The sequence below is a fragment of the Pleurodeles waltl genome, chromosome 4_2 (genome assembly GCF_031143425.1).
Source record: "Pleurodeles waltl isolate 20211129_DDA chromosome 4_2, aPleWal1.hap1.20221129, whole genome shotgun sequence".
NCBI lineage: Eukaryota > Metazoa > Chordata > Amphibia > Caudata > Salamandridae > Pleurodeles > Pleurodeles waltl.
In genome coordinates, this window is record NC_090443.1 from 487,525,734 (window position 1) to 487,553,104 (window position 27,371).

Genomic DNA, 27,371 nt, shown 5'->3' on the forward strand with positions numbered 1-27,371 from the left:
CTTGGCGGTTGCTGGACCATAATTTAGGCGAATGAGCATTTCTTTTTAGTAGTGTGAAACAATGCCAAGCCAGCCGTGAGCAGGAAAAAGCTCTGACTTACTCCAATTTGTAGAGAGACCAGAGAGGCACCCAAAACGTATAACTTCACAGATGAGTGGAGCAAGGTTAAAGGTGGAGTCCCTGACAAACTTAAAACAAACATAAGACTGTCATTTGCGTACACAGAGGTCAAGAGGGATCCGTGCCGGAACCTCAGGCCGTGGTGTAGATGTCTCTCTTGTAGTTGCCAGACACGCAGGTCCAGGGCGATTATAAATACTAAAGGTGACAGGGGGCAGTCTAGACACTGGAAACGGAGCAGTAGTAGAACCATTATTGCACAAGCGGGCCACAGGGGGTGAGTATATAATGTACAAAAACAAGGTATACACAGTTCCACAACGTAAGTATAATCAGGAAAACCACATTGGGTCCTGATCTAAGGAAAAGATCATAAAAAAGAGAGAAGAAAGAAAGCCAGGTCCCTGGAAAATTAATTATTTTGGAACAAGAGCCCTCACTCACCAAAGGTGACATGCTTCATCCTCGGGCTTTGCTCCACGTCAGGCCGGCGCTGCAATGCCTGACGGGCCCCTCAAGGGGGGCTCTTTGCCGGAGATCTTTTGAGATATATGCCCGGTTTAGAAACAATAGTTCCAAAATAATTAATTTTCCAGGGACCTGGCTTTCTTTCTTCTTTCTTCTCTCTTTTTTACGATCTTTTCCTTAGATCAGGACCCAATGTGGTTTTCCTGATTATACTTACGTTGTGGAACTGTGTATACCTTGTTTTTGTACATGTATTGGGAGCTCTATACACAGGACCAGGATTTTTCTATCCAAATCTCCCTTTTTCCAAACCCCTCTTTTAGTTGGTTTTTGGTGAGTATATAATAACATGTTCAAGTCTAGGAACCTATGCGGGAGACTCAATTTGAACAATGTTGCCTTCGGAAAGGGCCATTTGAGCAAATTGAATGTCTTCTCAGCAGCGAGGAGGGCAGTCGCTGAGGGTAGGTCTGGAGAGTTGTGATTCAGCACAGCAAAGATAATCCAAAGGTTGAGTGCGGTGGAGCGATGTGGAACAAAGCTAGTTTACATTGGCAATATAATTTGCTCCATTAAGAGCACCAGGCGTGTTGCAGTTACTTTGGTGAGGGTTTTATTATCATGGTTAGGAGTGAAAGAGGTCTGTAGGAGGTACAGAGGTGAGGAGCATTAACTCCTGCACTTGTCACACTCCAGAGCTGGCATTATGGAACCACATTTTATGCATTTACGTTACATATGACATACAGGCATGCAGGAAACCAGACGTTGACAGAGTAATTTCAATTGTGGACAAATTGGCCGCTTTATTAATGTGGACAAGCGTGCGACGGCCTGCGCTGAAGTATATTTTTGCATGAGACCCGAACACAAACTACCCCTAACGGGACAACCGCGCTCTTAAATGTTCCCTCTTCACTCCCTTGTTGGGGCTTTCGGTAATTCTATTGGTGGGTTTGAATGACAGCAACCCCCCCCCTCCCCATTGGTTGCTTTCTTTCCATACCTTCCCCCCCTTTGGCACCTAGTTGGCGCGCACCTTCCCCAAACCGGTTTGACCGGTCCCTTCCGGGCCAAGGCAGCCGTTAAGGCACCGGCCCTTTATACCCCCTTTGGGGGCGGCCTTTGCACTACCGGGCTTAAGGAGCAGCATTATGACAGTTTCTTTCAAAGTGGCGGGGAAGAGTGCGTGACTAAAGGGATTCCGCGTAGACTTCAAGGAGATGGGGGCCAGCAAATGTTTGTAGGCCTTGTAAAAGCTGCCTGTTAGGCCATCTAGCAGAGGGGCCTTGGAGCCATGAAGCGCATCAATTGCCTGGATGATTTCCTCGACTGTGATAGGCACAGCTAGGAATCGCTGCTGTCAGTCCGTCAGCCAGACCATTGCAACCTCAGATAAGTAGACCCCGACTCTAGCTGCGTCCACACCTATACACGAGGCGAAGAGTTGTTGGTAATACTGCAAGAACTCCTCGATCAAATGCCGATTATTGACAGTCATGCCTCCCTCAGTGGTCAGGAGTTCAGTAATATGTTTACCAGGCGGATTGGGGAGCAGGAATATTTCAGTTATTCTTAATCACAGGGTACAAACTGGGTAACTGTACAATATGGGTATAACGTATAATACTGTTAATGTGTTTTAGTGACATGATAAATAACAAGGTTGAAGCTTGAGGATTTTGTTAAGTGTCAGAAAATCCAAGATGCCATTTTGGACCTATGATACATAGTTATCTGTTGTGTATCAGATAACATTGCCTCTCTCTCTCTCTCGCCCTCTTGCGCCCTCTCTCTCGTTCTCTCTTAGAATGAGGATATATATGTACTATTTAGGTTGCAGAGGTTAATTTGCATAATCTACACTTCACATACTGAAATAAGGCTTCCTTACAGTCCGTAATGAAAACATTGAGCAGTTCATCAACATTTTGCATTCCTTTTTTTCACAATGAACAACCCACATCTTAAGAGCATGAAAATTCCAGAGGGCTGTGCTTTAAACGCACTTAAATTGCGAAAACGGAGCACGCCCCACCGAATGTCTCTAGGAGGTGAAGTCAAACAGGAAGCATTCCACTTAAAGCTACTTGAATGCAGAACAATTGTTTTCCTTCCTGGATAGGACAAAGGAATTAATGGAATGGAACCCTGGAGAGTTATTCAACATAAACTACAGTGACAAGTTTTATTTTAGCATAGTCTCAGTGGAATATCCATCTTTTGATACATGTTAATACCGTTATCGGTATATTGATTCTGCATTCTCATTCAACACCGCTAAAAAAAGGTGGGATATTCCACTGAGACTATGGTGCAATAAAACTGGTATCAATGAGGGACATGTGAATAACTACAAACACCTGTATGGGAAATCAATTACAGATTGTAAGCCCTGATGAAGCTCTTGTGGCATGAGCAAAATGCGTTGGCTGCTTGGCTGTATTTGATGAAGCAAGAACAATAAAGAGACACATTCTATAATACCTTCCTAAAATACTTTTTGGTGCCTTCATTTTGGACTTGTTTTGGCTGAAGGATTGTGGTAGGAAGAGCAGTACAATACACAAATACTTGGGGGTCGGGGGGATTATTTGCAGACATAGGGGGTTATTACAACTTTGGAGGAGGTGTTAATCCGTCCCAAAAGTGGCGGTAAAGTGACGAATATACCACCAGCCGTATTACGAGTCCATTATATCCTATGGAACTCGTAATACGTCTGGTGGTATATCCGTCACATTTGGGACGGATTAACACCTTCTCCAAAGTTGTAATAACCCCCATAATTCGTTATATGGTTATAGCAAATTGAGTCGTAAAGGTTTGCTTGATTGTCAAGGTCTCATGCAAGAGTGGAGTCCTATGCAGAATTGATGGGTTGGACATTAGTGTTCATGGCCCAGATGATACCAAGGATATAGCTGAAAAGGAGCATGTGGTAGAAATGGCAGGGGGCAGATGAGTGTCATGTTCAAAACAGGGTGAAATTTGATCGTCATAATCTAGCCTTCTCTTATTAGAGCAATTGTATTGATGAACAGAGTTATGGCTGTTACAGGGGGTTTAAGGTGGTGTGATGGGGTAGGTAACAGATGAGATTGGCAGCAAAATAGGCTATCTAATCTACGGAGCACAGGATTGATTTTTGGCTAGAGGAATGACATTGCTTCACTTTACTTACTTTGCCTTAATGACGCCTTTTTCTTAGCACATCATAGGTTTTTGAACGTTGCCATGCTCTCACAGGGCATGTGTTGTCAGTTTGTAGATTGACTGCTTTATTTTTTAAGCAGTAGTGCACATGGCTGTGTGTGCCTTGCACTCTAGTTTTGCAGCCATGGGCAACTATTGCATGTCCTCCAGGGTGGATTTTTTGCACAGATTGAAGCCTTCTTCATGGCTTGTTCAAATGGAAATGTATCTAGCAGTGAAGAATCCAGCAGTGGAACATCTCATAAGGTTGTATATGATATGTTCAGGGAGCTAGTATTTTCTGGAGTGTGTGTTTTTGAGCATGGTGGGTTGGATATATGGAGCATGTTGTTTTTTGACCTCTTGATAAGCAGGTTGTTGTTGGAGGTAATGCAAGTCTCCGTGAAGCAAATAACATTGAGCTCTGGCCCTTAAAATGAAGGGGGCATCAACAAGTTTTAAAATGTCTGCCACATTTAGCAGAGTGGAGTGGAAATAGCAGGTAACAGAGTCTCTACTATGATTAGTCCAGATGAGTTCCCATTGTCCATCTTCACAAGATGTAACATTAGATTTCCCATTATCCATCTGCACAAGAAGTGACATCCCTAGCTTCCCACCAAACCTTCTTTAAAAGAAGAAGCCAAGCAAGAAGGCTTAATTTCCTATTGCCAATGTGCACAGGAAGTGACATCATGGGTTTCCAAGCATCCATCTGCATAGAAAGTGAAATCACTGGTTTTCCACAGGGACGTCATTTCCCATTGCCCATGTAACATCACTAGATTTTCCTCTAGCATCCATCTGTACAAGAAGTAACATCAATGGATTTCTCTTCATCCACCTACCCAGGAAGTGACATTATTGGATTTCCCATCATCCATCTGCATACAAAGTGAAATCACTGGTTTCCAGAAGCCAAGGGACAGGAATTAATTTCCCATTGCCAATCAGCACAGGAAGTGGCATCACTAGATGTTCCGTCATCTATCTGCAAAGGAAGGGACATTTTACTGGATTTTCACGCATCTATCTGCAGAAGTGATCTCACTCAGTTTTCCATTGCCCATCTGCACAGGAAGTGACATCACTGGGTTCCCTCCAAAATGTCTTTAAAAGAAGAAGCCAAGCAAGAGGACTTAATTTCCCATTTGCACAGAAAGTGACGTCACTGGATTTCCCACCATGAATTATAACAGGAAGTGCCATCACTGATTTCCTGCCAAAACTGCCTTTGAAAGAAAAAGGCAAGCAAGAGAACTTAATTTCTCATTGCCCATCTGTACAGGAAGTAACATCACTGGATTACCCAGCAACCACCTGCATGGAAGTGACATCACTGGATTTCCCAGCGGTCATCTGTACAGGAAGTGACATCACTGGATTTCCCAGCATCTGTCTGCACAGATAGTGACATGACTTATTTCCCGCCCACAGTACCCTAGATTCCTCCTTCCTGAACATATTTTTAATGACGCCTGCTGCGCTGATATGCAGTGGATGGATACACCAGGTGTGCCACAGGCACACCATAGGTAAGCCTGTCTGTGCATGTCCACGCCCGGAAGGTGCCCAGTGCCAAGAACCCTGGTTCTCCCCACTACCTATCAATAGCCAGCTGTGCTCTTACAAGCTCCTAGCCACACTGCACCACATAGCACGGAAGAAGCATTGACATGTGCCTCTTGCAAGTTCTCATGCTTTCTCCTGCACCCTAAAAACACTACTTACACACCAGCACCCAGCATCCCACTTGATCACACTCACTCAAACCAGCCTCCTGTTCACACCGACCAAACAACATGCCACACTCTAATGCATGCTCCTCAACACTTCCTTGCTCACCAAATATGCCATGGAGATATGCAACCTATTGCACGACCATGCTCTTGACCTTTCTCACAGAAACATGGCTAAACCCACCCTAGGCACTGGACATTGCCACAGCATCCCTGCGGCTATAAGATCATTAGTCAAGACTGCCAGCACAAGCCCGTGGTGGAGTCGCTATTTATATTCAAAGATACCATCAGCTGACCCACCTACACAGACACCTCCCCTAGCTACATGGAACACCTCATGTTTAAGATATGCATCAAAGCAAATTTTTCCCTGAACTGAACACTTGTACACAAACAACCAGGACACCGTACTAGTTTCGACAGCTGCATCACAGACTTAATCGCACCCCTGATCATTGACGTCTGCACCTTCACCCTCATCAGAGACCTTAACTGTCACCTGAAAGACTCCACCAACTCAATCTCTACGGCACTTTTAGAAAACCTCTGAAACCTTGGCCTCACCCAGAACATCACTGAACCCGCCCCTACTGCCGGACATACATGGACCCAATTTTCTCCTCAATCGGCAATATCATGATTGACAAGTCAGCAATTATGACCTGGACAGACCATTACCTCATCAGGTTCGCCATACCTATACTGCACCATCACAGACTTACTGCCACTGGAATTGCAGCAGCTGGAAAAGAATCTCACGAGTGGAGTGGGCTTCTGCCCTCTCTGAGCAATGACTGAGCACACCAGCAACTTGCTGAAAGCCATCAAAAACCTCAGCAGCTGGTTCACAGCTTGCCCCGACACCCTGACACCTTTTAAGCGCAACCCAATGGCAAGAGCCCAGTAACAGGGCTGCTGGTACACAAAGAATTAGGGCTGATGAAATGCCACCCCAAGTAACTGGGGCACAAATGGAGAACAAGTTGAGACACCACAGTTAAGGACATCTTCAAATCAGCCCTAAGACACTACCACCATCAGATAATGAACACCAAGCTCACAGCTCTTGTACATAGCATTGAGGCCAGCACTAACAGTAGCTAGGAAATCTTTGCCATCATCAAAGATTTCACTGTAACGTCTGCCACCTCCAGCATCATCAACCTCTCAAAAGACCTTTGCAACAAGCTCTCAGAATTCTTCTGTAGCAAACTCACCTTCATAAACAGCAAATTTGACCTTCAACTGGACCATGTCACCATCACAACTCAACTTCCCATCATGGCCATGAACTCACCCTGTCCTTGTGGCTTGCCATCACCGTCATCAAAATCACTACTACCATGAAGACCATCCACTCGGGGGCTCCATCTGACCCTTCACCAAAGGACTCTTACTGATCAGTGAAGAACTAACACCCATCCTCAACAACTCCATTGACTCAGCAGTATTTCTGGACACCTGGAAACATGTCACCATTATCCCCCTGCTCAAGAAACCATCCACTGACCCAGCCATGCTTTACAACGACAGGCCGGTCTCCCTCCTATCATACCCAGCAAATGTCTTGGAGAAACTAATCAACCGATGCCTCACTAGCAACCTCAGGATTCAAGCCCAACCACAATATGAAAACAACTCTCATTGCCACCACAGACAACATCTGCATGATCCTTGACAGAGGAGAGATAGCTGCCCTACTTCTTCCGGACTTCTCTGCAGCATTTGACAGTCTCACATGCATCCTCATCATTCATCTGCATGAGATTGGCATTTAAGGACCCCCTCTCACTGGATCTGCTCCTTCACAACGGATAGAACATAAGGTGTCAGCTGGCACCTTACTTCCTGGAAGCCGGCAAACTATGACTCAAGGTTTATCACTCAACTCCACTCTCTTTCATGCATACATGATCCCCATTGCCAACATCACCTGCACGCGTGACATCAACCTACTCTCCTACGAAGACGACACACAACTCATACTCTCCCTCTCGAACAAGACCCCAACACAAGAAATAAGTTCACCACCCTCTTAACTTAAGTTGCTAACTGGATGAAAACCAACCTCCTCAAGCTCAATACCGACAAGACAGAAGTAAGGATTTTTTGCAACAATATCTCACCATGGGACTTCAACTGCTGGCTGGCCGAACTTGGACCCACACCCACAAACCACATCAGGAACCTATGAATAGTCATCAACAGCAAACTGAACATGACTGCACAAGTCAACCCTGTTACTGCATCCTGCTTCGCTTCCCTAAAGATGCTGAGGAGGATCTTCAAATGGCACCCAACAACACTAGAAAAGCTGCTACTCACGCCCTAGTCACCAGCAAGCTGGACTATGGGAACACCCTCTACTGGCGAAATGGCCCTTTCTGCACGGTGATCCCCGGACTTTTTGCCTTCCTCCTCCTCATTTTCTGACATTGTTTTTGATGACTTTAAGACTCAGGGCACTTTACCACTACTAACCAGTGCTAACGTGCATGTGCCCTCTCTGCTTAAAATATGGTAACATTGGTGTGCCCAAAATTGCCATATTTAATTTGCTTGTAAGTACCTAGCAAAGTAAACCATATATGCCCAGGGCCTGTAAATTAAATACTATTAGTGGGCATGCAGCACTGGTTGGCCCATCCACTACAGTAGCCTTTCAAACATGTCTCAGGCCTGCCACTGCAAAGTGTGTGTGTGCAGTTTTACACTGTCATTTCGACCTGGCAAGTGTACCCAATTGCCAGGCCCAAACCTTCATTGTTATCATATAAGTCATCCCCTAAGGTAGGCCCTTGGTAGCCCCAAAGGTAGGATGCAGTGTATTTAAAAAGCTGGGACTGTACTTTTAAGTTAAACATTTCCTGGTAGTGAAAACTGCTAAATTTGTTTTCCTACTGCAAGGCCTATCCCTCCCATATGTTAACATTGGGGCTACCTTGAAGCATCCTTTAAGTGTAACTTTCAATTGAGAAAAGATAGAAATATGGAGTTCGGGGTCTCTGGACTCACAATTTAAAATCACAACTTACGGGGAAGTCGAATTTTAAATTGTAAGCCTGATAATGCTGCTTTTAGAAAGTTGGCATTTTCTTAACTTAAGTATTCTGTGCCTTGGCCCATCTCTGAATACATGTCCGAGGTAGATGACAGCTGGGCTTTGTGCATTCCCTCTAGACAGTCACACACAAAGGGAACTAGGGTGTGACATTTGCATCCTGATGAACCATCACCAGGCTAATGGGCCATTCATTAACGGGCTCGATGGGGGGCAGAGCTTAGCACTACATCTGAATAGGGCTGTGCCTCTCCCCAAACAAAGGGCTGCATAATCCCCTGTAGAGTGTGTGGAGACAGGGAAGGAAAGGCAGGGGCCTTTTGATCTTTAAAGGCCTCTTTGTAGGTTTACCTATTTCAAAGGCTCATTTGGGTATAAGTACCCCATACCCCGCAAAATCAGAACTCTATTGGAACGAAGAACACTCTGCCAGGAAGAAGGCCTTCTGAGCTGCCAGGAGGGACTGCCACTCTGCAACTGCATTGCTGTATCGGCCTACTGCTTGCTGTGTGCTGTGCTGTATGGGGGAACTGCCACTTTGTTACCTGCTTTGCTGTGTTCATCTGCTGCTTCTTGCCTGGAGTGAGAAGGACTGGACCTATTCTCTACATTCTTGAACCAAAGATTCTCCAAGGGCTTGTTGGCTTGCCCCATGTTCTCTGCAGTCTCAAGGACATCAAAGACTGCCTACAACTCTCCTAGTGCTGCTGGACTCTGCCATCTGTGAGTCCAGTCGTTTCTTGAGGTGTCCCCTCTAGTCATCGGCCTCAGAAGTGGGTCCTGCAGCTGATTTCTGCAAAAACCGATGCATCATGCCCTCGACGTAAACACTTTGGTCCATCAAAGGTAATGTTTCAGTGGACTCTGGCTGGGTTCTGTAGCCAGCCTACCCTCTATCGCGGTTAGCCTGAACCTTTGATTTGCCTCAGTCCTTCACAACCTCGAATAATCTTTTGACTGCTAGTGACCTCTAAGCACTATATTTGATTTAATCTTTAAAAAATGATGAATATCTAGACTTCTACTGAGTGGATTTGTGTTGTTTTGGTCTAGATTTACTCTCATAAATATTATCTATTCTAAACTGGTGTAAAGTCCTTTTTGTGGTGTTTTCATTGTGTTACAGTGTGTGTGTTTGTGTGTGTGTGTATGTATGTGTGTGTGTGTTACACAAGTACTTTACACATTTCCTCTTAAGTTAAGCCTGACTGCTCTGTGCCAAGCTACCAGAGGGTGAACACAGGTTAATTTGGGTAGTGTAACTGACTTACCCTGACGAGGATTGTGGTCCCTTCTTGGACAGGGTGCATATTTCTGCCAACTAGAGTTCCAGTTTCCAACACCCTGCATAACCAAGCAACTCAGTAGAAGACTACAAGCCATCCAGAACTTGGCAACCAGACTCATCCTTAACCTCCCACAGAGCACTCACATCACTTCACACCTTAGGGAACTACGCTGCCTCCCGATACACCAACTCACTCAATTCAAACTCCTCACACCTGCATTCAAGGCACTACACAACCCAGGCACTATCTACCTGAGTAGTCGCATCTCCTTCCACCACCCACCCAGGCACCTCAGCTCCACAGTACTCCTACTTGCACACATCCCACACATATACAGAACCAAATCAAGAGGACGGTCATTCTCTTACATCACTTGTAAAGTGTGGAACAACTTACCCGTCCTCATTAGAGCCTCCACCTTTCATCTTGAATTCTGCAAGAAGCTGAAGACCTGGCTTTTCAATTAAACAACCTACAATAGGCAGGACTAGCCACACACAACTGCTCAGGACCAGGATACCGTTGCAGGTTATAATGCGCTTTACAAATACACGAAACATAATAGAAATGAAGATGTTATTAAATGATGGAGAAAGGATCATTAAGTGATACAAAGGCTAAAGATTTCAGAATTATTTGAATGATGTAAGATATAGAACCTGAACAGATATGAACAGTCCACCCAGAAACAGATATTTCTGAAAGTGCACATGTTTTTGCCCGCCACAAGTTTCAGACATAAGCAACCATTCCTGAAAATACCTGTCCATTGGGCTACAGGTGTTATTGATGAAAGAGAGGGTGAGAAACAGTCTTCAATGGGACAAGAGTATGAGCGAAACAAACATTACATGTGAGGGAGATGGCCCCCAACTGCTGAATTTCTAGTGGTCCGAAGTTCTTTATTGTTTGAGTTATTAAAAAAAAGAGTTCATTATTCAGATCAGGAGAGAACTTTTAATAGCCTGACCAAAAATGGTATCTCGTTTAAGAGGCGGGATTCAAACAGCTCTGCTTTCAAATAAGACTTTGGAGCCATCTGGTGCATGTCCACCCTCACAATTGGTAGGGCTTGTGCCAATTCATCTATGTGCTCACCCTGTCCATTTTGCAGATAGGTTGTGGACATATCCTTAAAGCTGACAGTGCCCCTTATGCTAGTGTCCCAAAGTAGAGAGTCTTTGGTCTGTAATTTCTCACAGCGTGCAGTGCCTGGTATGTAATGTCTCACATTGTCTGTGATGTCCTGGGGTCAGGCCAATTCTCTAATGTCTTAAAGTAGAAAGTATCCTAGTCGGAAATACACCAGAGCATGGAGGACCCGGTCTTTATTGTCACACAACAGGGATGCCTTGGTCTGAAATGTCACACAGCAGAATAGGCCTGTCAGTAATGTTGAGCAGCAGGGTGGCCTGATCTGTAGTGTATCCCAGGTGACCTTTGTAATGTGTGACAACGCGAAGGGTGCTAGTCTGTAATGTTCCATAGCTGGGAAGGTCCCAGCTTTCTTTGGCCTGTAATGGGGAGGCCTCAGCCTGTAGGGTGCCACAGCCTCAATGGGGGCGTCAATGGGTTGAGATTTAAAGTAGCCACAAGGTTGCAGTAGAAGAATTCTATGTTTAATGATGAACTATATTGAGTAATGGTTGTCTGTTTCTAGCCTGCATACAGAGAATATTTGCTAAAAAGTTTTTTGTTGTCTTTTCACAGGATGATACGCAGATGGAGACAGTGAAGCTGTACAGTAAGAGCCCCCTCATCTCCAACTACTAGCCCTAGTTTTCACAGCATTTGCATTTGGTCATACCAGGATTCACAAATATGTTGATTTATTGATGCAGCAGCTCACACAAACTATTATAAATTGATTTGTTTATGCAGCACATACATATAAATGGTACCACACAACACTTGGAGACATACCCAGCACATATATCCCTTCAAGCTGTAGCTGTAACTTTACACTGCACAGGCCACTCCTTTCACACAGACAGCATCAAAACCTCATAATGCCTCTTTGCATGTATAGCAGAGAGGGGGTTTCTATGCTGAGAGGGGCATCCAACTCCCCCACCTGCAAATTTAATCTCAAGGTAAAAGTCAGGCCAGGATGGAGCTCCTTGGCTTATGGTATGCTTGCTGATTTCCTCTGCAGGTGGGAATGATGTGATTCAAGTTTATATGTTAATGTATAGTTTTGTTATGTGTATTTGTATAGCACAGAGCTCATCCAGGAGGATTTCCTGGCCCTGAAGCAAGAGCTGTATTGGGCCGAGCCAGGATTGGAGCTAGGTAAAGAGCCATGTCTTCCTTTTCTTACTGAAATGAAGAACTGAGGGTGAGGCTTTGATGTGCATGGGCAAGTCATTCTGTGCTTAAAGAGAGAGATAGAAGGTATAACTGCCGGATATGGTTTTGCTAATACACTGTAGTGTGTGCTGTGCAGAGGTGTCTCGTAGGTTTGTGGAAGTTTATGCGGTTGTTGAAGTACGTAGAGCGATTGTTGTATAAGGCTTTGTATGTGTAGATGAGTTGTTTGAAGAGTGCTCGTTTGTTGATTGGAGACCAGTGGATCTCCTTGAAGTGCAGGATAAAATGAGTGCTAAGTGGGAGGATGAAGGTGAGCCTGTACTCACATGAGTTTTATATGGACTGGATTCTACTGATCAGTTGAGCATTGATTCCTGGATAGACTGCATTCATTTGGCCAGTCATGGTGTGTTGGTTGTTGATTACTATTCCAAGGCTCCTTGAATGGGTTTCTGGCAGGGCTATGTGTTTGAATTCGACAGGCCGCCAGGTGGAGTCCCAGATTTAGGTGTATTGGCTGAAGATAACTACTTCCATCTTGTCTGTGTTGAGCTTGGGCAGATGTCTTCAAACAGAGGGTCAGGCACCATTGAGGTGAGACGGTTTGATCTCATGGGGTATGCCAGGCAGTGGCCAAAAGGAGCATCATAATGAAAACTGTTGTATTTTAGTGGGAAAAAAACAGAGGGGCAGTGAGCCTCTTTGTAATTGCTACTGACCATAAGTAGCATCTTGTATCACTCATCTCTGGGCTTGGAGGGGTGTCAATGGTCTTTTGGGGAGAAGTACAAATAAACTTCAAAGCGTCTTCCTTTGTTTGTAATAAAGGATCACACTGGATATTCTTACACTTTATGGAGATCAGGTGGCCCTAGTATGTTGGTAATAATGCTTGTGATTGCATTGGTTACTGTATACCTGAACATAACTGAAATGTGTGAACTGTTCAGTATATTTTGAGCTGTCAGTTTTATGGAATAATTGTGAAAAATGTTTGTCTGTTGGGGGTCTTGACGAACCTTTTTTACACTAGGGAAGGTGCACATTAAACATTTGAAGACCACTGATATACGAGGAATAAGTTGTTGGTGGTTTGGCAATCATCCCTGTGCTTTAAATACAAGACCTACATGCCATCTGGGAAAGGAAGCTGGCATGCCCATGGGTATTACCATGCAAGAACACTCTTTTGCATCTGCACCTCTGGCCCAGTACGCCCACCAGCCTTCAGCATCTCTACAGCAAGCTATATATAGCGACTGCTTTGGGAAGATCTCAGCATGAGCTTCACATTGACAGTACTATATCCTGTTCCAAGAAGCCTTGATCTCTATAGCATCTATTTACAGATGCCCATTTCTAAGTGCTTTAGCTGTGGGAGGATCTGGCAATGAGTTCTGAGTTTGGCAGTGTCAGTACACCACCATCAAGACTTTATTGGGAGTGCTGTGCACTAGGATGCAAAAACATGATTTGATCCACACACCTCCCCCTTACGGGTCAGTGGAGAAATAGTGCTTTGAAAAGTACACTGTACATTGCAGATGTCACTGTATACTGCCACCCAAGAATCCCTAACAATGAATCCACGCCAAAGAGCACTGCACACCATAATGCAAGAGCAGGAGATTTATCTGCTTATGCTCTCTTCCGATCCTCAAATCTTCCCCATTATTTTAATGCTGGGGACAGCGCTTTGAAGTGCTTGCTCTTTATTCTAGGTGTACTGCAAAACCTGGCAGACGAATCACAGAAGGACTTAAAAAATGAGGTGGAGGATCTACGACAACAGCTTCAGGCCCAACAGAAGGTAGGTGCTGCTTTGGTTAGAAGGTAGAAGTGGTGGAGTTCTGTGAAAGTTATGAGGGTTAGATTCCAGTAAAAGATACCAGGCACAGAGATCAGAAGATATACATGACAGAAGACAGAATGAAGAGAGTTCACATCCTGCAGAAAGTAGGTGGGGCAGAGGTAAAAGTTCAGCCAAAGTTGGAGGTAGCAGAGGTCAGCTTCAGACCAGCTGAAGTAGGTGTGGCACAGGGCAATGGAAGGTATGTGGGATCAAAGTCAGAAGGTGCAAGGGGCAGATGGTCGAAGGCCAAGGTCAGCAGAAAGGAGGAAGTGCCAACTTCATGCTGAACAAATTGTATGTGGAGCAGAAGCCGGTGGTCTGCAAAAGGTGCAAATGGCAGAGATCAGGAGAATGCCACCAAAAGGCATGAAGGGTAGAGGTTAGCGGGGGTACCAAGGGCTGAGGTCACTGGGAAGTTCGCAGAACAGAGGCCAGTAAATATCTACACAGGTCAGGTTGGCACAAAGTATACTATGCAGAGGTCAGACGATCGCACAACATATGTAGATCAGGCATTGTAGGTCATCTGAAGATTAATGAGACAGAAGGGCATTAAAGGCAGGCATCATAGTTGAGTGGTCAGTCAAAGTCCAGGGGACATGGAGTTAGAGAGCAGCAGAGGGATCAAATGACCTGAATCCAGAGGTAATATTTAATTGCAAGAGGCTCAGTGGGATCCAATTTAGTTCCTGTTGCTGGTGTAAGGGGTAAAAGATCAGCTTCAAGTACAAATAAGAATTGGGTTAGAGGTCAGCTTCAGTGCCAGAAAAGAGTACAACAATTATGCATTGCAATCAGCAGAAAATTTAAATGACAGCAAGGTAATTGATGGAGTGATCGAATAAACCCCAGCCGCTGACAACTGCTCTAGGCTGCATGGCAATCCATCATTTTTCACCTACCACACCACTATATACAAAGACCCACCTTATGCAAATCAGTACTAACCCCATTCCTTATGGGAATAGTCTGTCCCCAACTGTTAGGCGAGGCCCCCTCAAGAAGGGACCACAATCAACTGCAGACCAGTTTCTCCCTACTTGAAGCTTGGTGATAGGCTGTAGCTTGAGTCCTATGCTACAGTGAGCAAGGGGCCCATGTCTGGGCATAACTGCTGCACCTAGGGTGCCAGCTGCAACAACAAGTTGATGGATGGAATATTAGAATTCATCTCAGCTGCCTGCAATCCCTTGGGCTGCATTCCATTCCATCTTTTTTCACCCACTATGCTATTCTAAACAGAGGCTTACCTTATGCAAATCAGTACCGACCTTGCTCCTCATGGAAACAGTTCATCTGGAATTGGTAGGTGAGAACCCTTCCAGAAGGGACCACAAGCAGCCCCAGGCCAGTTTCACTCCACTTAGGGCTCGTCAGTAGGACCAAGAGTGATGGCATATGGATAGCTCTAATCTGAGGTAGCATGGTGGGCAAACAAATGGTAGACTGGGATGTAGCCACAAGTAATTACCAGTAGCTGAGATAAATTGAAGCATTCCATTACTTTTTTGTTTACTTCAGTGTGATGCCCTAAGTGCAGCGGGTATGCACAGATGTGGGACCCTTGCTTGCTGTGCCACTGGAAGCAAGCTGCATCTGACTGAAGAGCCCCAACTAAAGTGAAACTGGTCTTGGGCTGCTGGGTTCCGGTCGAGAGGACCTGGCTTGGCAGTTTGAGCTGGACTGTTCCTATTGGAGCAGGACCAAAACTGATTTCCACATGGCTGGGATAAACTAAGGCGAAATGGTGCACAAAAAACAGTGGAGTTGGATGCGACCCGAGTAATTTCTAGTGGCAGAAATTATTTCAGCATTCCATCCATCATGATTTTTGTTTACTTCAGTGCGACTCCATATGAGCGACAGGCATGCACAGACATAGGTGCTGTGCTCACTGTGCCACTGGAACTAGCTGCATCTGACTGAAACCGGTCTTGGCTTGCTTGTTTTCCAGTTCACAGAGGACCTGGCTTGACAATTCGGGCTGGACTGTTCCGGTTGGAGCATGGTCAAGACTGATTTGCATATGCCTGGGTCTATGCTAAGGTGTTATAGTGAGCCTAAAAACGATGGACTGGGATGTGACCTGAGTATTTACCAGTTACTGAGATCAATTCAAGCATTCCATCCATCACTTTCTTGTTTTCTTCAGTGCAACACCATAACTGCGACAGGTATGTCAAGACATGGGTCCCATGATCACCGTGCCAGAAGTTTCACCTGAAAGAAGAGGGGCGAAACCGGTCTTGAGTTGCTTGTGTTCAGAATCCGAGAGGACACGGCTTGGCAGTTTGGGCTGGACTGTTCTTATTGGGTCAGGACCAAGAATGAATTGCACATTGCTGGGTCCAATCTGTTGTGGCATGATGGGCAAAAAAACGGTGGACTGGGATGCAGCCCTGAGTAACTACTAGTGGCTGAGATTAATTCAAGCATTCCACTCTTCCTTTTTTGTTGACTTCTTTGCAGTCAGCAGAACACACTGTAGGCTGAATAGGGTTAGAAAGCAATCACCTTACAGCAAGTGGCACCACAGATCACCTTTAGGATCAGTTCTTAAAGGTCAGATACAGGTACAGGGTCAAGAAGTCACTGAAAGGTACAGGTGGAAGATGGAGTCAAGGAAGTTTCAAACCTAGAAACAGAAGATACCTGGACTGAAGTTAGCTTAAGGTAAAGGGGCAGGTGTCAGAGATCAGCTTCAGAACTAGGACAAATGACAAGTGACAGACTTTAGAGGACATCTTAAAGTGTAAGAAGCAGGCTAGGTGTTGATGGGCTCCATCTGGGCATTATGACATTTAACCCCTTTGCTGCCAGGCCTTTTCCCCCTCCGGTGCCAGCCCTTTTTTCGGCTATTTGTGGTAGTTCGCTCTTAGGCCTTCATAACTTTTTCTCCACATAAGCTACCCATGCCAAATTTGCGGCCTGTTTTTACAACATCCTAGGGATTCTAGAGGTACCCAGACTTTGTGGGTTGCCCTGAAGGAGACCAAGAAATGAGCCAAAAAACAGCGAAAATTTCTTTTTTTTTAAATAAATGGGGAAAAAGGGCCGCAGAAGAAGGCTTGTGTTTTTTCCTCTGAAAATGGCATCAACAAAGGGTTTGTGGTGGTAATATCACCATCTTCCCAGCTTTCAGGAACAGGCAGAGTTGATTTAGAAAACCCCATTTTGCAACACAATTTTGACATTTTACTGGGACATACCCCATTTTTACTATTTTTAGTGCTTTCAGCCTCCTTCCAGTTAGTGACAGAAATGGGAGAGAAACCAATGCTGTGTCCCAGAAAGCTAAACATTTCTGAAAAGTAGACAAAATTCTGAATTCAGCAAGGGGTCATTCGTGTAGATCCTACATGTGTTTCCTACAGAAAATAACAGCTGAAATAAAACAATATTAAAATTGAGGTGAAAAAAACAGCCATTTTTCTCCACGTTTTACTCTGTAACCTTTTCCTGCAATGTCAGATTTTTTAAAGAAATATACCGTTACGTCTGCTGGACTCTTCTGGTTGCTGGGATATTTAGGGCTTGTAGGTTCATCAAGAACCCTAGGTACCCAGAGCCAATAAATGAGTTGCACCTTGCAATGGGTTTTCATTCTATACCAGGTATACAGCAATTAATTTGCTGAAATATAAAAAGTGAAAAATAGGTATCAAGAAAACCTTTGTATTTCCAAAATGGGCACACGATAAGGTGTTGAGAAGCAGTGGTTATTTGCACATCTCTGAATTCCGGGGTGCCCATACTACCATGTAAATTACAGGACATTTCTCAAATAGATGTCTTTTTTACACACTGTCTTACATTTGGAAGGAAAAAATGTAGAGAAAGACAAGGGGCAATAACACTTGTTTTGCTATTCTGTTTTCCCCCAAGTCTCCCGATAAAAATGGTACCTCACTTGCGTGGTTAGGCTTACCGCTCGCGTCAGGAAACACAAAATCAACACATCACATTTTTACATTGAAATCTGACATGTTTTTTGGAAAGTGCATAGCTGTAGAGTTTGGCCTCTAGCTCAGCTGGCACCTAGGGAAACCTAGCAGACCTGCACATTTTTGAAAACTAGACACCTAGGGAATTCCAAGATGGGGTGACTTGTGGGGCTCTGCCCAGGTTCTGTTACCCAGAATCCTTTGCAAACCTCAAACTTTGGCCAATAAACACATTTTCCTCTAATTTCGGTGACAGAGAGTTCTGGAATCTGAGAGGAGCCACAACTTTCCTTCCACCCAGCGTTCCCCCAAGTCTCCTGATAAAAATGGTACCTCACTTGTGTGGGTAGGCCTAGCGCCCGCGAAAGGAAATGCACCAAAACACAACGTGGACACGTCACATTTTCACAAAGAAAACAGAGCTGTTTTTTACAAAGTGCCTAGCTGTGGATTTTGGCCTCTAGCTCAGCCGGCAACTGGGGAAACCTAGCAAACCTGTGCATTTCTTAAAACTAGACACCCAGGGGAATCCAAGATAGGGTGACTCGTGGGGCTCTGACCAGGTTCTGTTACACAGAATCCTTTGCAAACCTCAAAATGTGGCCAAAAACACACTTTTTCCTCCCATTTCGGTGACAGAAAGATCTGGAATCTGAGAGGATCCACAAATTTCCTTCCACCCAGAGTTCCCCCAAGTCTCCTGATAAAAATGGTACCTCACTTGTGTGGGTAGGCCTAGCGCCCGCGAAAGGAAATGCCCCAAAATACAATGTGGGCACATCACATTTTCACAAAGAAAGCAGAGCTGTTTTTTACAAAGTGCCTAGCTCTGGATTTTGGCCTCTAGTTCAGCCGGCACCTGGGAAACCTAGCAAACCTGCGCATTGTTTAAAACTAGACACCTAGGGGAATCTAAGATGGGGTGACTTGTGGGGCTCTAACCAGGTTCTGTTACCCAGAATTCTTTGCAAACCTCAAAATGTGGCCCAAAAACATTTTTTCCTCTCATTCCGGTGACAGAAAATTCTGGAATCTCAGAGGAACCACAAATTTCCTTCCACCCAGCGTTCCCCCAAGTCTTCCGATAAAAATGGTGCCTCTCTTGTGTGGGTAGGCCTAGCGCCCGCGAAAGGTAATGCCCCAAAACACAACGTGGACACATCACATTTTCACAAAGAAAACAGAGCTGTTTTTGTACAAAGTGCCTAGCTGTGGATTTTGGCCTCTAGCTCTGCCGGCACCTGAGGAAACACCTGCACATTTTTGAAAACTAGACACCTAGGGGAATCCAAGATGGGGTGGCTTGTGGGGCTCTGACCAGGTTCTTTTACCCAGAATCCTTTGCAAACCTCAAAATTTGGCCCAAAAAAACACTTTTTCCTCTCATTTCGGTGACAGAGAGTTCTGGAATCTGAGAGGAGCCACAAATTTCCTTCCACTGAGCATTCCCCCAAGTCTCCCGAATAAAATGGTAACTCACTTGTGTGGGTAGGCCTAGCGCCCGCGAAAGGAAATGCACCAAAACACAATGTGGACACATCACATTTTCACAAAGAAAACAGAGCTGCTTTTTACAAAGTGCCTAGTTGTGGATTTTGGCCTCTAGCTCAGCTGGCACCTAGGGAAACCTAGCAAACCTGCGCATTTTTGAAAACTAGACACCTAGGGGAATCCAAGATGGGGTGACTTGTCGGGCTCTGACCAGGTTCTGTTACCCAGAATTCTTTGCAAACCTCAAAATTTGGCCAAAAAACAAATTTTCCTCTAATTTCGGTGACAGAGAGTTATAGAATCTGAGAGGAGCCACAAATTTCCTTCCACCCAGCGTTCCCCCAAGTCTCCTGATAAAAATGGTACCTCACTTGTGTGGGTAGGCCTAGCGCCCGCGATAGGAAATGCACAAAACACAACGTGGACACGTCACATTTTCACAAAGAAAACAGAGCTGTTTTTTACAAAGTGCCTAGCTGTGGATTTTGGCCTCTAACTCAGCCGGTAACTGGGGAAACCTAGCAAACCTGTGCATTTCTTAAAACTAGACACCCAGGGGAATCCAAGATAGGGTGACTCGTGGGGCTCTGACCAGGTTCTGTTACACAGAATCCTTTGCAAACCTCAAAATGTGGCCAAAAACACACTTTTTCCTCCCATTTCGGTGACAGAAAGATCTGGAATCTGAGAGGAGCCACAAATTTCCTACCACCCAGCGTTCCCCCAAGTCTCCTGATAAAAATGGTACCTCACTTGTGTGGGTAGGCCTAGCGCCCGCGAAAGGAAATGCACCAAAACACAACGTGGACACGTCACATTTTCACAAAGAAAATAGAGCTGTTTTTTACAAAGTGCCTAGCTGTGGATTTTGGCCTCTAGCTCAGCCGGTAACTGGGGAAACCTAGCAAACCTGTGCATTTCTTAAAACTAGACACCCAGGGGAATCCAAGATAGGGTGACTCGTGGGGCTCTGACCAGGTTCTGTTACACAGAATCCTTTGCAAATCTCAAAATGTGGCCAAAAACACACTTTTTCCTCCCATTTCGGTGACAGAAAGATCTGGAATCTGAGAGGATCCACAAATTTCCTTCCACCCAGAGTTCCCCCAAGTCTCCTGATAAAAATGGTACCTCACTTGTGTAGGTAGGCCTAGCGCCCGCGAAAGGAAATGCCCCAAAATACAATGTGGGCACATCACATTTTCACAAAGAAAGCAGAGCTGTTTTTTACAAAGTGCCTAGCTCTGGATTTTGGCCTCTAGTTCATCCGGCACCTGGGAAACCTAGCAAACCTGCGCATTGTTTAAAACTAGACACCTAGGGGAATCTAAGATGGGGTGACTTGTGGGGCTCTGACCAGGTTCTGTTACCCAGAATTCTTTGCAAACCTCAAAATGTGGCCCAAAAACATTTTTTCCTCTCATTCCGGTGACAGAAAATTCTGGAATCTGAGAGGAGCCACAAATTTCCTTCCACCCAGCGTTCCCCCAAGTCTTCCGATAAAAATGGTGCCTCTCTTGTGTGGGTAGGCCTAGCGCCCGCGAAAGGTAATGCCCCAAAACACAACGTGGACACATCACATTTTTACAAAGAAAACAGAGCTGTTTTTGTACAAAGTGCCTACCTGTGGATTTTGGCCTATAGCTCTGCCGGCACCTGAGGAAACACCTGCACATTTTTGAAAACTAGACACCTAGGGGAATCCAAGATGGGGTGGCTTTTGGGGCTCTGACCAGGTTCTTTTACCCAGAATCCTTTGCAAACCTCAAAATGTGGCCCAAAAAAACACTTTTTCCTCTCATTTCGGTGACAGAGAGTTCTGGAATCTGAGAGGAGCCACAAATTTCCTTCCACTGAGCATTCCCCCAAGTCTCCCGAATAAAATGGTAACTCACTTGTGTGGGTAGGCCTAGCGCCCGCAAAAGGAAATGCACCAAAACACAATGTGGACACATCACATTTTCACAAAGAAAACAGAGCTGTTTTTTACAAAGTGCCTAGCTGTGGATTTTGGCCTCTAGCTCAGCTGGCACCTGGGGAAACCTAGCAAACCTGTGCATTTTTGAAAACTAGACACCAAGGGAAATCCCACATGGGGTGACTTGTGGGGCTCTGACCAGGTTCTGTTACCCAGAATCCTTTGCAAACCTCAAAATTCGGCCAAAAAACACTTTTTCCTCTCATTTCGGTGACAGAGAGTTCTGGAATCTGAGAGGAGCCACAAATGTCCTTCCACCCAGTGTTCCCCCAAGTCTCCTGATAAAATGGTACCTCACTTGTGTGGGTAGGCATAGCGCCCGCGAAAGGAAATGCCCCAAAACACAATGTGGACACATCACATTTTCACAAAGAAAACAGAGCTGCTTTTTACAAAGTGCCTAGTTGTAGATTTTGGCCTCTAGCTCAGCTGGCACCTGGGGAAACCTAGCAAACCTGTGCATTTCTGAAAACTAGACACCTAGGGGAATCCAAGATGGGGTGACTTGTGGGGCTCTGACCAGGTTCTGTTACCCAGAATCCTTTGCAAACCTTAAATTTGGCCAAAAAAACACTTTTTCCTTTCATTTTGGTAACAGAAAGTTCTGGAATCTGAGAGGAGCCACAACTTTCCTTCCACCCAGCGTTCCGCCAAGGCTCCCAATAAAAATGGTACCTGACTTGTGTGGGTCGGCCTAGCGCCTGTGAAAGGAAATGCCTCCAAACACAATGGGGACACATCACATTTTCACAAAGAAAACAGAGCTTTTTTTTACAAAGTGCCTATCTGTGGATTTTGGCCTCTAGCTCAGCCGGCACCTCGGGAAACCTAGCAAACCTGCACATTTTTTGAAAACAAGACACCAATGGGAATCCCACATGGGGTGACTTGTGGGGCTCTGACCAGGTTCTGTTACCCAGAATCCTTTGCAAACCTCAAATTTGGCCAAAAAAACACTTTTTCCTCTCATTTCGGTAACAGAAAGTTCTGGAATCTGAGAGGAGCCACAACTTTCCTTCCACCCAGCGTTCCGCCAAGGCTCCCAATAAAAATGGTACCTGACTTGTGTGGGTAGGCCTAGCGCCCGTGAAAGGAAATGCCTCAAAACACAATGTGGACACATCACATTTTCACAAAGAAAACAGAGCTTTTTTTTACAAAGTGCCTATCTGTGGATTTTGGCCTCTAGCTCAGCCGGCACCTCGGGAAACCTAGCAAACCTGCACATTTTTTGAAAACAAGACACCAATGGGAATCCCACATGGGGTGACTTGTGGGGCTCTGACCAGGTTCTGTTACCCAGAATCCTTTGCAAACCTCAAATTTGGCCAAAAAAACACTTTTTCCTCTCATTTCGGTAACAGAAAGTTCTGGAATCTGAGAGGAGCCACAACTTTCCTTCCACCCAGCGTTCCGCCAAGGCTCCCAATAAAAATGGTACCTGACTTGTGTGGGTAGGCCTAGCGCCCGTGAAAGGAAATGCCTCAAAACACAATGTGGACACATCACATTTTCACAAAGAAAACAGAGCTTTTTTTTACAAAGTGCCTATCTGTGGATTTTGGCCTCTAGCTCAGCCGGCACCTCGGGAAACCTAGCAAACCTGCACATTTTTTGAAAACAAGACACCAATGGGAATCCCACATGGGGTGACTTGTGGGGCTCTGACCAGGTTCTGTTACCCAGAATCCTTTGCAAACCTCAAATTTGGCCAAAAAAACACTTTTTCCTCTCATTTCGGTAACAGAAAGTTCTGGAATCTGAGAGGAGCCACAACTTTCCTTCCACCCAGCGTTCCCCCAAGTCTCCTGATAAAAATGGTGCCTCACTTGTGTGGGTAGGCCTAGCGCCCGCGAAAGGTTGTGCCCCCAAACACAACGTGGGCACATCACATTTTCACAAAGAAAACAGAGCTGTTTTTTACAAAGAGCCTAGCCGTGGATTTTGGCCTTCTAGCTCAGCTGGCACCTGGGGAAAGCTAGCAAACCTGCACGTTTTTGAAAACTAGACACCTAGGGGAATCCAAGATGGGGTCACTTGTGGGGCACAGCGACTTGATAAGCACATTTTTTTTTTTTATACATCTTTTAGGCTGACTCTGCTTTGGGGACCCACACAAGAGAGGTATTATTTTACTTGGGAGACTGAAGGGAACTCTGGGTGCTAAGAAATTTGTGCTGCAGCAGTGATCGTACAAAGAAAAGTGAGGAAAATATGCTTTTTTAAGCAAATGTTGAGGTTTGCAGAGGAGTCTGTGTAAGAAAGTGTTGGGGGATCCAGGCAAGCCACACCCCCTTGGTCTCCTTGGGGTGTCTATTTTTATAACATGTCTGGGTTTGGTAGGTTTCCCTAGTTGAAGGCTGCACCTGGGACCAAAAACATAGGTGCCCCCCCAAACACAGGTGGTTTTGCAATAGATCAATTTGATGTGTCCATCTACTTATGTGGTGTTCCAAACACTAAAATTGTGAAAAGAAACACACTTTGGTTATGTTAAAAAGACCCCTCACCCACCAACCAAGTTGTTGGCATGCTTCATCATCGGGGTCCCACCGGGACACCTAACGTGTCACAGGTGTGCTGAGACACCTGATTACAGCGGAGCAGTTTTTGTCATTTTTATCACACATACAGGTTGCATTTGGCAAGAGTGTGAGTGATGGTTCAGTGGAGCAAATTTTATCAACAAGAGATTTCACAAAAATGAAATGCACTGTCAATAACTGAAAGGCCAAAAAACTGAACCAATGACTCACAGCTCGTGAGCTGTAAAGCCACAACAAGGCACCAACCGTTTTACAGTCCATTCACACACCTTCCATACATGACATGCACAAGACCATTCACGCCGCCAGCCACGGGCCCAGCACATTACAACACTTGCATTGACAGACAGCGCCACTCAAGGGCCCATCACTTTCATACACCCAAATGCCTGATACAGCAATCACACCAGCTGATGAGTGTGTGGACTGGCATTTGGCTGGCACTGCCAGCCAAGCGCCACCCCACGCACACCGCCTGCCAAGCGCCACCTCACGCACACCGCCAGCCAAGCGCCACCCCACGCACATGCCAGCCAAGCGCCACCCCACGCACACCGCCAGCCAAGCACCACCCCACGCACACTGCCAGCCAAGCGCCACTTCACGCATACCGCCAGCCAAGCGCCACTCCACGCACACGCCAGCCAAGCGCCACCCCACGCATATTGCCAGCCAAGCGCCACCCCACTCAAACCGCCAGCCAAGCGCCACCCCACGCACACGCCAGCCAAGCGCCACCGCACTCACACTGCCAGCCAAGCACCACCCCACGCACACCGCCATCACTTTTTTTTGTTTTTAAACAAAGAAACCACTAATTATAAATAAGTACAAAACTACAAACACAAAAGCTCTAACTGAAAACATGACAGTAATGCCAACCATGAAACTGAACATATAAAAATATAAAACAGCAGTTTACGCTCTCAGAATTTCCCAATAATTCTTCTGTGTGTGGTAGCTCCTGAAACAGCCACTCACACACAGTCCAGGCTTTGAAGGACAATCAGGGCAGTACATCCTAGTCTCCTTCCTGATACCTCTTCGAGCACAGACTCTACATCTCTTAGCAAGAAAGTTTTTTTGGGCCGTGGGAGGAATGTGCTCAGCAAAGTGACGATCTTTCAATCTAGCCACATCTTCCACCACTGCTTCTCTAGGAACTCTTGCCTGTTCCAGCACAACAAGGCTCGCTATGATAGCCTTTCCGATTAGAGTGGATTGTGCCACAAGCAACAGTGTCCACTCTGAACAACTCCTTGAACAACTGAACTCCAGTGTAGAGGTTATCTACATATAAATGGTGACCTTTTTAAACAGTCGTCTACCAAGTTCCCACACAATTTTCTCATTAACTCCAAAAGTGGGTGGACAACCAGGGGGGTCAATATTGGAATCCCTACCAGTGTAGACCCGGAAATTATCAATATATCCTGTACTACTTTCAGACAGGATATACATCTTAATTCCATACCGTGCCCTCTTGCTAGGAATGTACTGCCTAAAAAACAAACGACCCTTGAACAGGACCAAAGGCTCATCTACAGATATTTCTTTGCCTGGAACATAGATCTCTGAAAACCGATCTACCAAATGATGAAGGACAGGTCTAATCTTAAAAAGACGGTCAGAATCAGGTTGATCTTGTGGCAAGGCTAAAGCATTATCTACAACATGCAACATCGGAAGAAGAAGCTCATACCGGTTACGACTCAGGATGGCAGGAAATATAGCAGTTGCATTCAAAGGACTAGTAGACCAATATGAAGACAGTGATGGCTTCCTTATCAGCCCCATCAAAAAAAGTTAAACCCAAGAATGTTTTCAACTCTTTCAGATTTGTGGGAATCCACCGGCTAGCGCTAGCGTGCGGCCTAAGTCTGGCAGCGTTGTCCCTCAAATACTGCTCTTCATACAAATTAGTCTGCTCAACAATCTCTTTTAAAAATATATTGTCCATAAACAACTCAAAAAAGTTGACGGGCAAAAAGTTTTCCGTATTAACTCGACACACTGGGAAACCAGTAAACACAGGCAACAATGGCTGCTCCATGTTTGGTGTAACCCACGTGTCAGGTCTTCTAATGGGAAGCCTTTCAGCCACTGGCTCCTGAACCATTGGCATATCATTGACGTCCTCTAAAACAGGCCCTTCATCAGCACTAAGAGTGGCTTCATCATCAGATGATTCCTCTCTGACAGAAAATCCACTTCCAGAATCTTGCACTTCCTCCTCTGCCTCAGATGCAGAGTCAGTCTCATAATCATGGCCAGAAGACGACTCAAAAAGCACACCAACAACCTGCTGAGCGGTCATCCTACGGCTATCCATGATCCTTCCTACAAATATTAACTGGACAAATGCACCACCAACAACCAGCACCGTGTAAGATAAGTAAAAAACAAAGTGTAGCTTTATCACTAAGAGTTATAAACTCAAAAACTATACTGCTCACTTGCCTGAAAAAGCTTGACTCACCAGCAACTACTCTGCACAGCCACAGCAATCACCAATGATATCCCACTAAAAAGAGAAAAAAAGCAAATTAGACATAAGACAACACAATAATCATTGTGCATAAATCTAAGGACAATTTCACTCACAATCCTGCATTCAGTACACCACCTACAAACATGTCATTCATGCATGGCAACAACACTCCTTTGGAGTGAATTTATTTACTTACCTAAAACATGCATACCGCAGGACAACCACTGCCAAAACTGCAACAAACCACAGCAAAGGAAGCAAAAGCTTTGAACTAGAACAAAAAGAAGAAATAAACTGTTATTATCATAAATGCAAATACTTCGGCATTTGACAAACACCCCGCCACCAACCATTTTTAAATGTTCCCTTGTGTCTAGTGTTCTCTGCTTGGGGGCAGATGGGCCTAAAAAAATAGGCCAATTTGCCTCCAAGGGGGGCAGAAATGCCATAGAATATATTGCCCCCTTTGGAGGGTGACCCCTGCCCAAGGGGCCACCCCCCCACACAAAACACACACACGATCCTTGGCGCAAAGTGGATTCTGCCCCTGTTGAGGGCAGATGGGCCTAATAAAATAAATAATAAATAGGCTGATCTGCCCAATAGTGCTTTTTGCCCCTTGGGGGCGACCCTTGCTCAAGAGGGCACACCCCTAACACAACAAAACAAACAAAAAAAAATCCCTGGTGTCTTCATGGTTTCTGCCCCCTCTGGGGCAGAAGGGTCTACAAAAACTAGGCCAATATGCCCCCAAGGTCAGCAGAAATGGACTAGATTATATCGCCCCCTTTGGGGGGGCGACCCTTGCCCAAGGGGCCACACCACCACACAGAGCACACGCGCACACACACACACACACACACACATGATCCCTGGCGCTAAA

At 45.4% G+C, this 27,371-nt stretch overlaps 1 protein-coding gene across 1 annotated transcript in view; it reads left to right on the plus strand.

Annotated features, from left to right (window-relative positions):
* Nucleotides 1-27,371, plus strand: part of LOC138293901 (coiled-coil domain-containing protein 159-like) — a 236,959-nt gene that overhangs the window by 106,529 nt on the left and 103,059 nt on the right. Inside the window, exons 4-5 of the mRNA XM_069233189.1 lie at nt 11,587-11,620; nt 13,908-13,996. Coding sequence (XP_069089290.1) covers nt 11,587-11,620; nt 13,908-13,996 — 123 coding nt within the window. The remainder of the gene's footprint in view (nt 1-11,586; nt 11,621-13,907; nt 13,997-27,371) is intronic.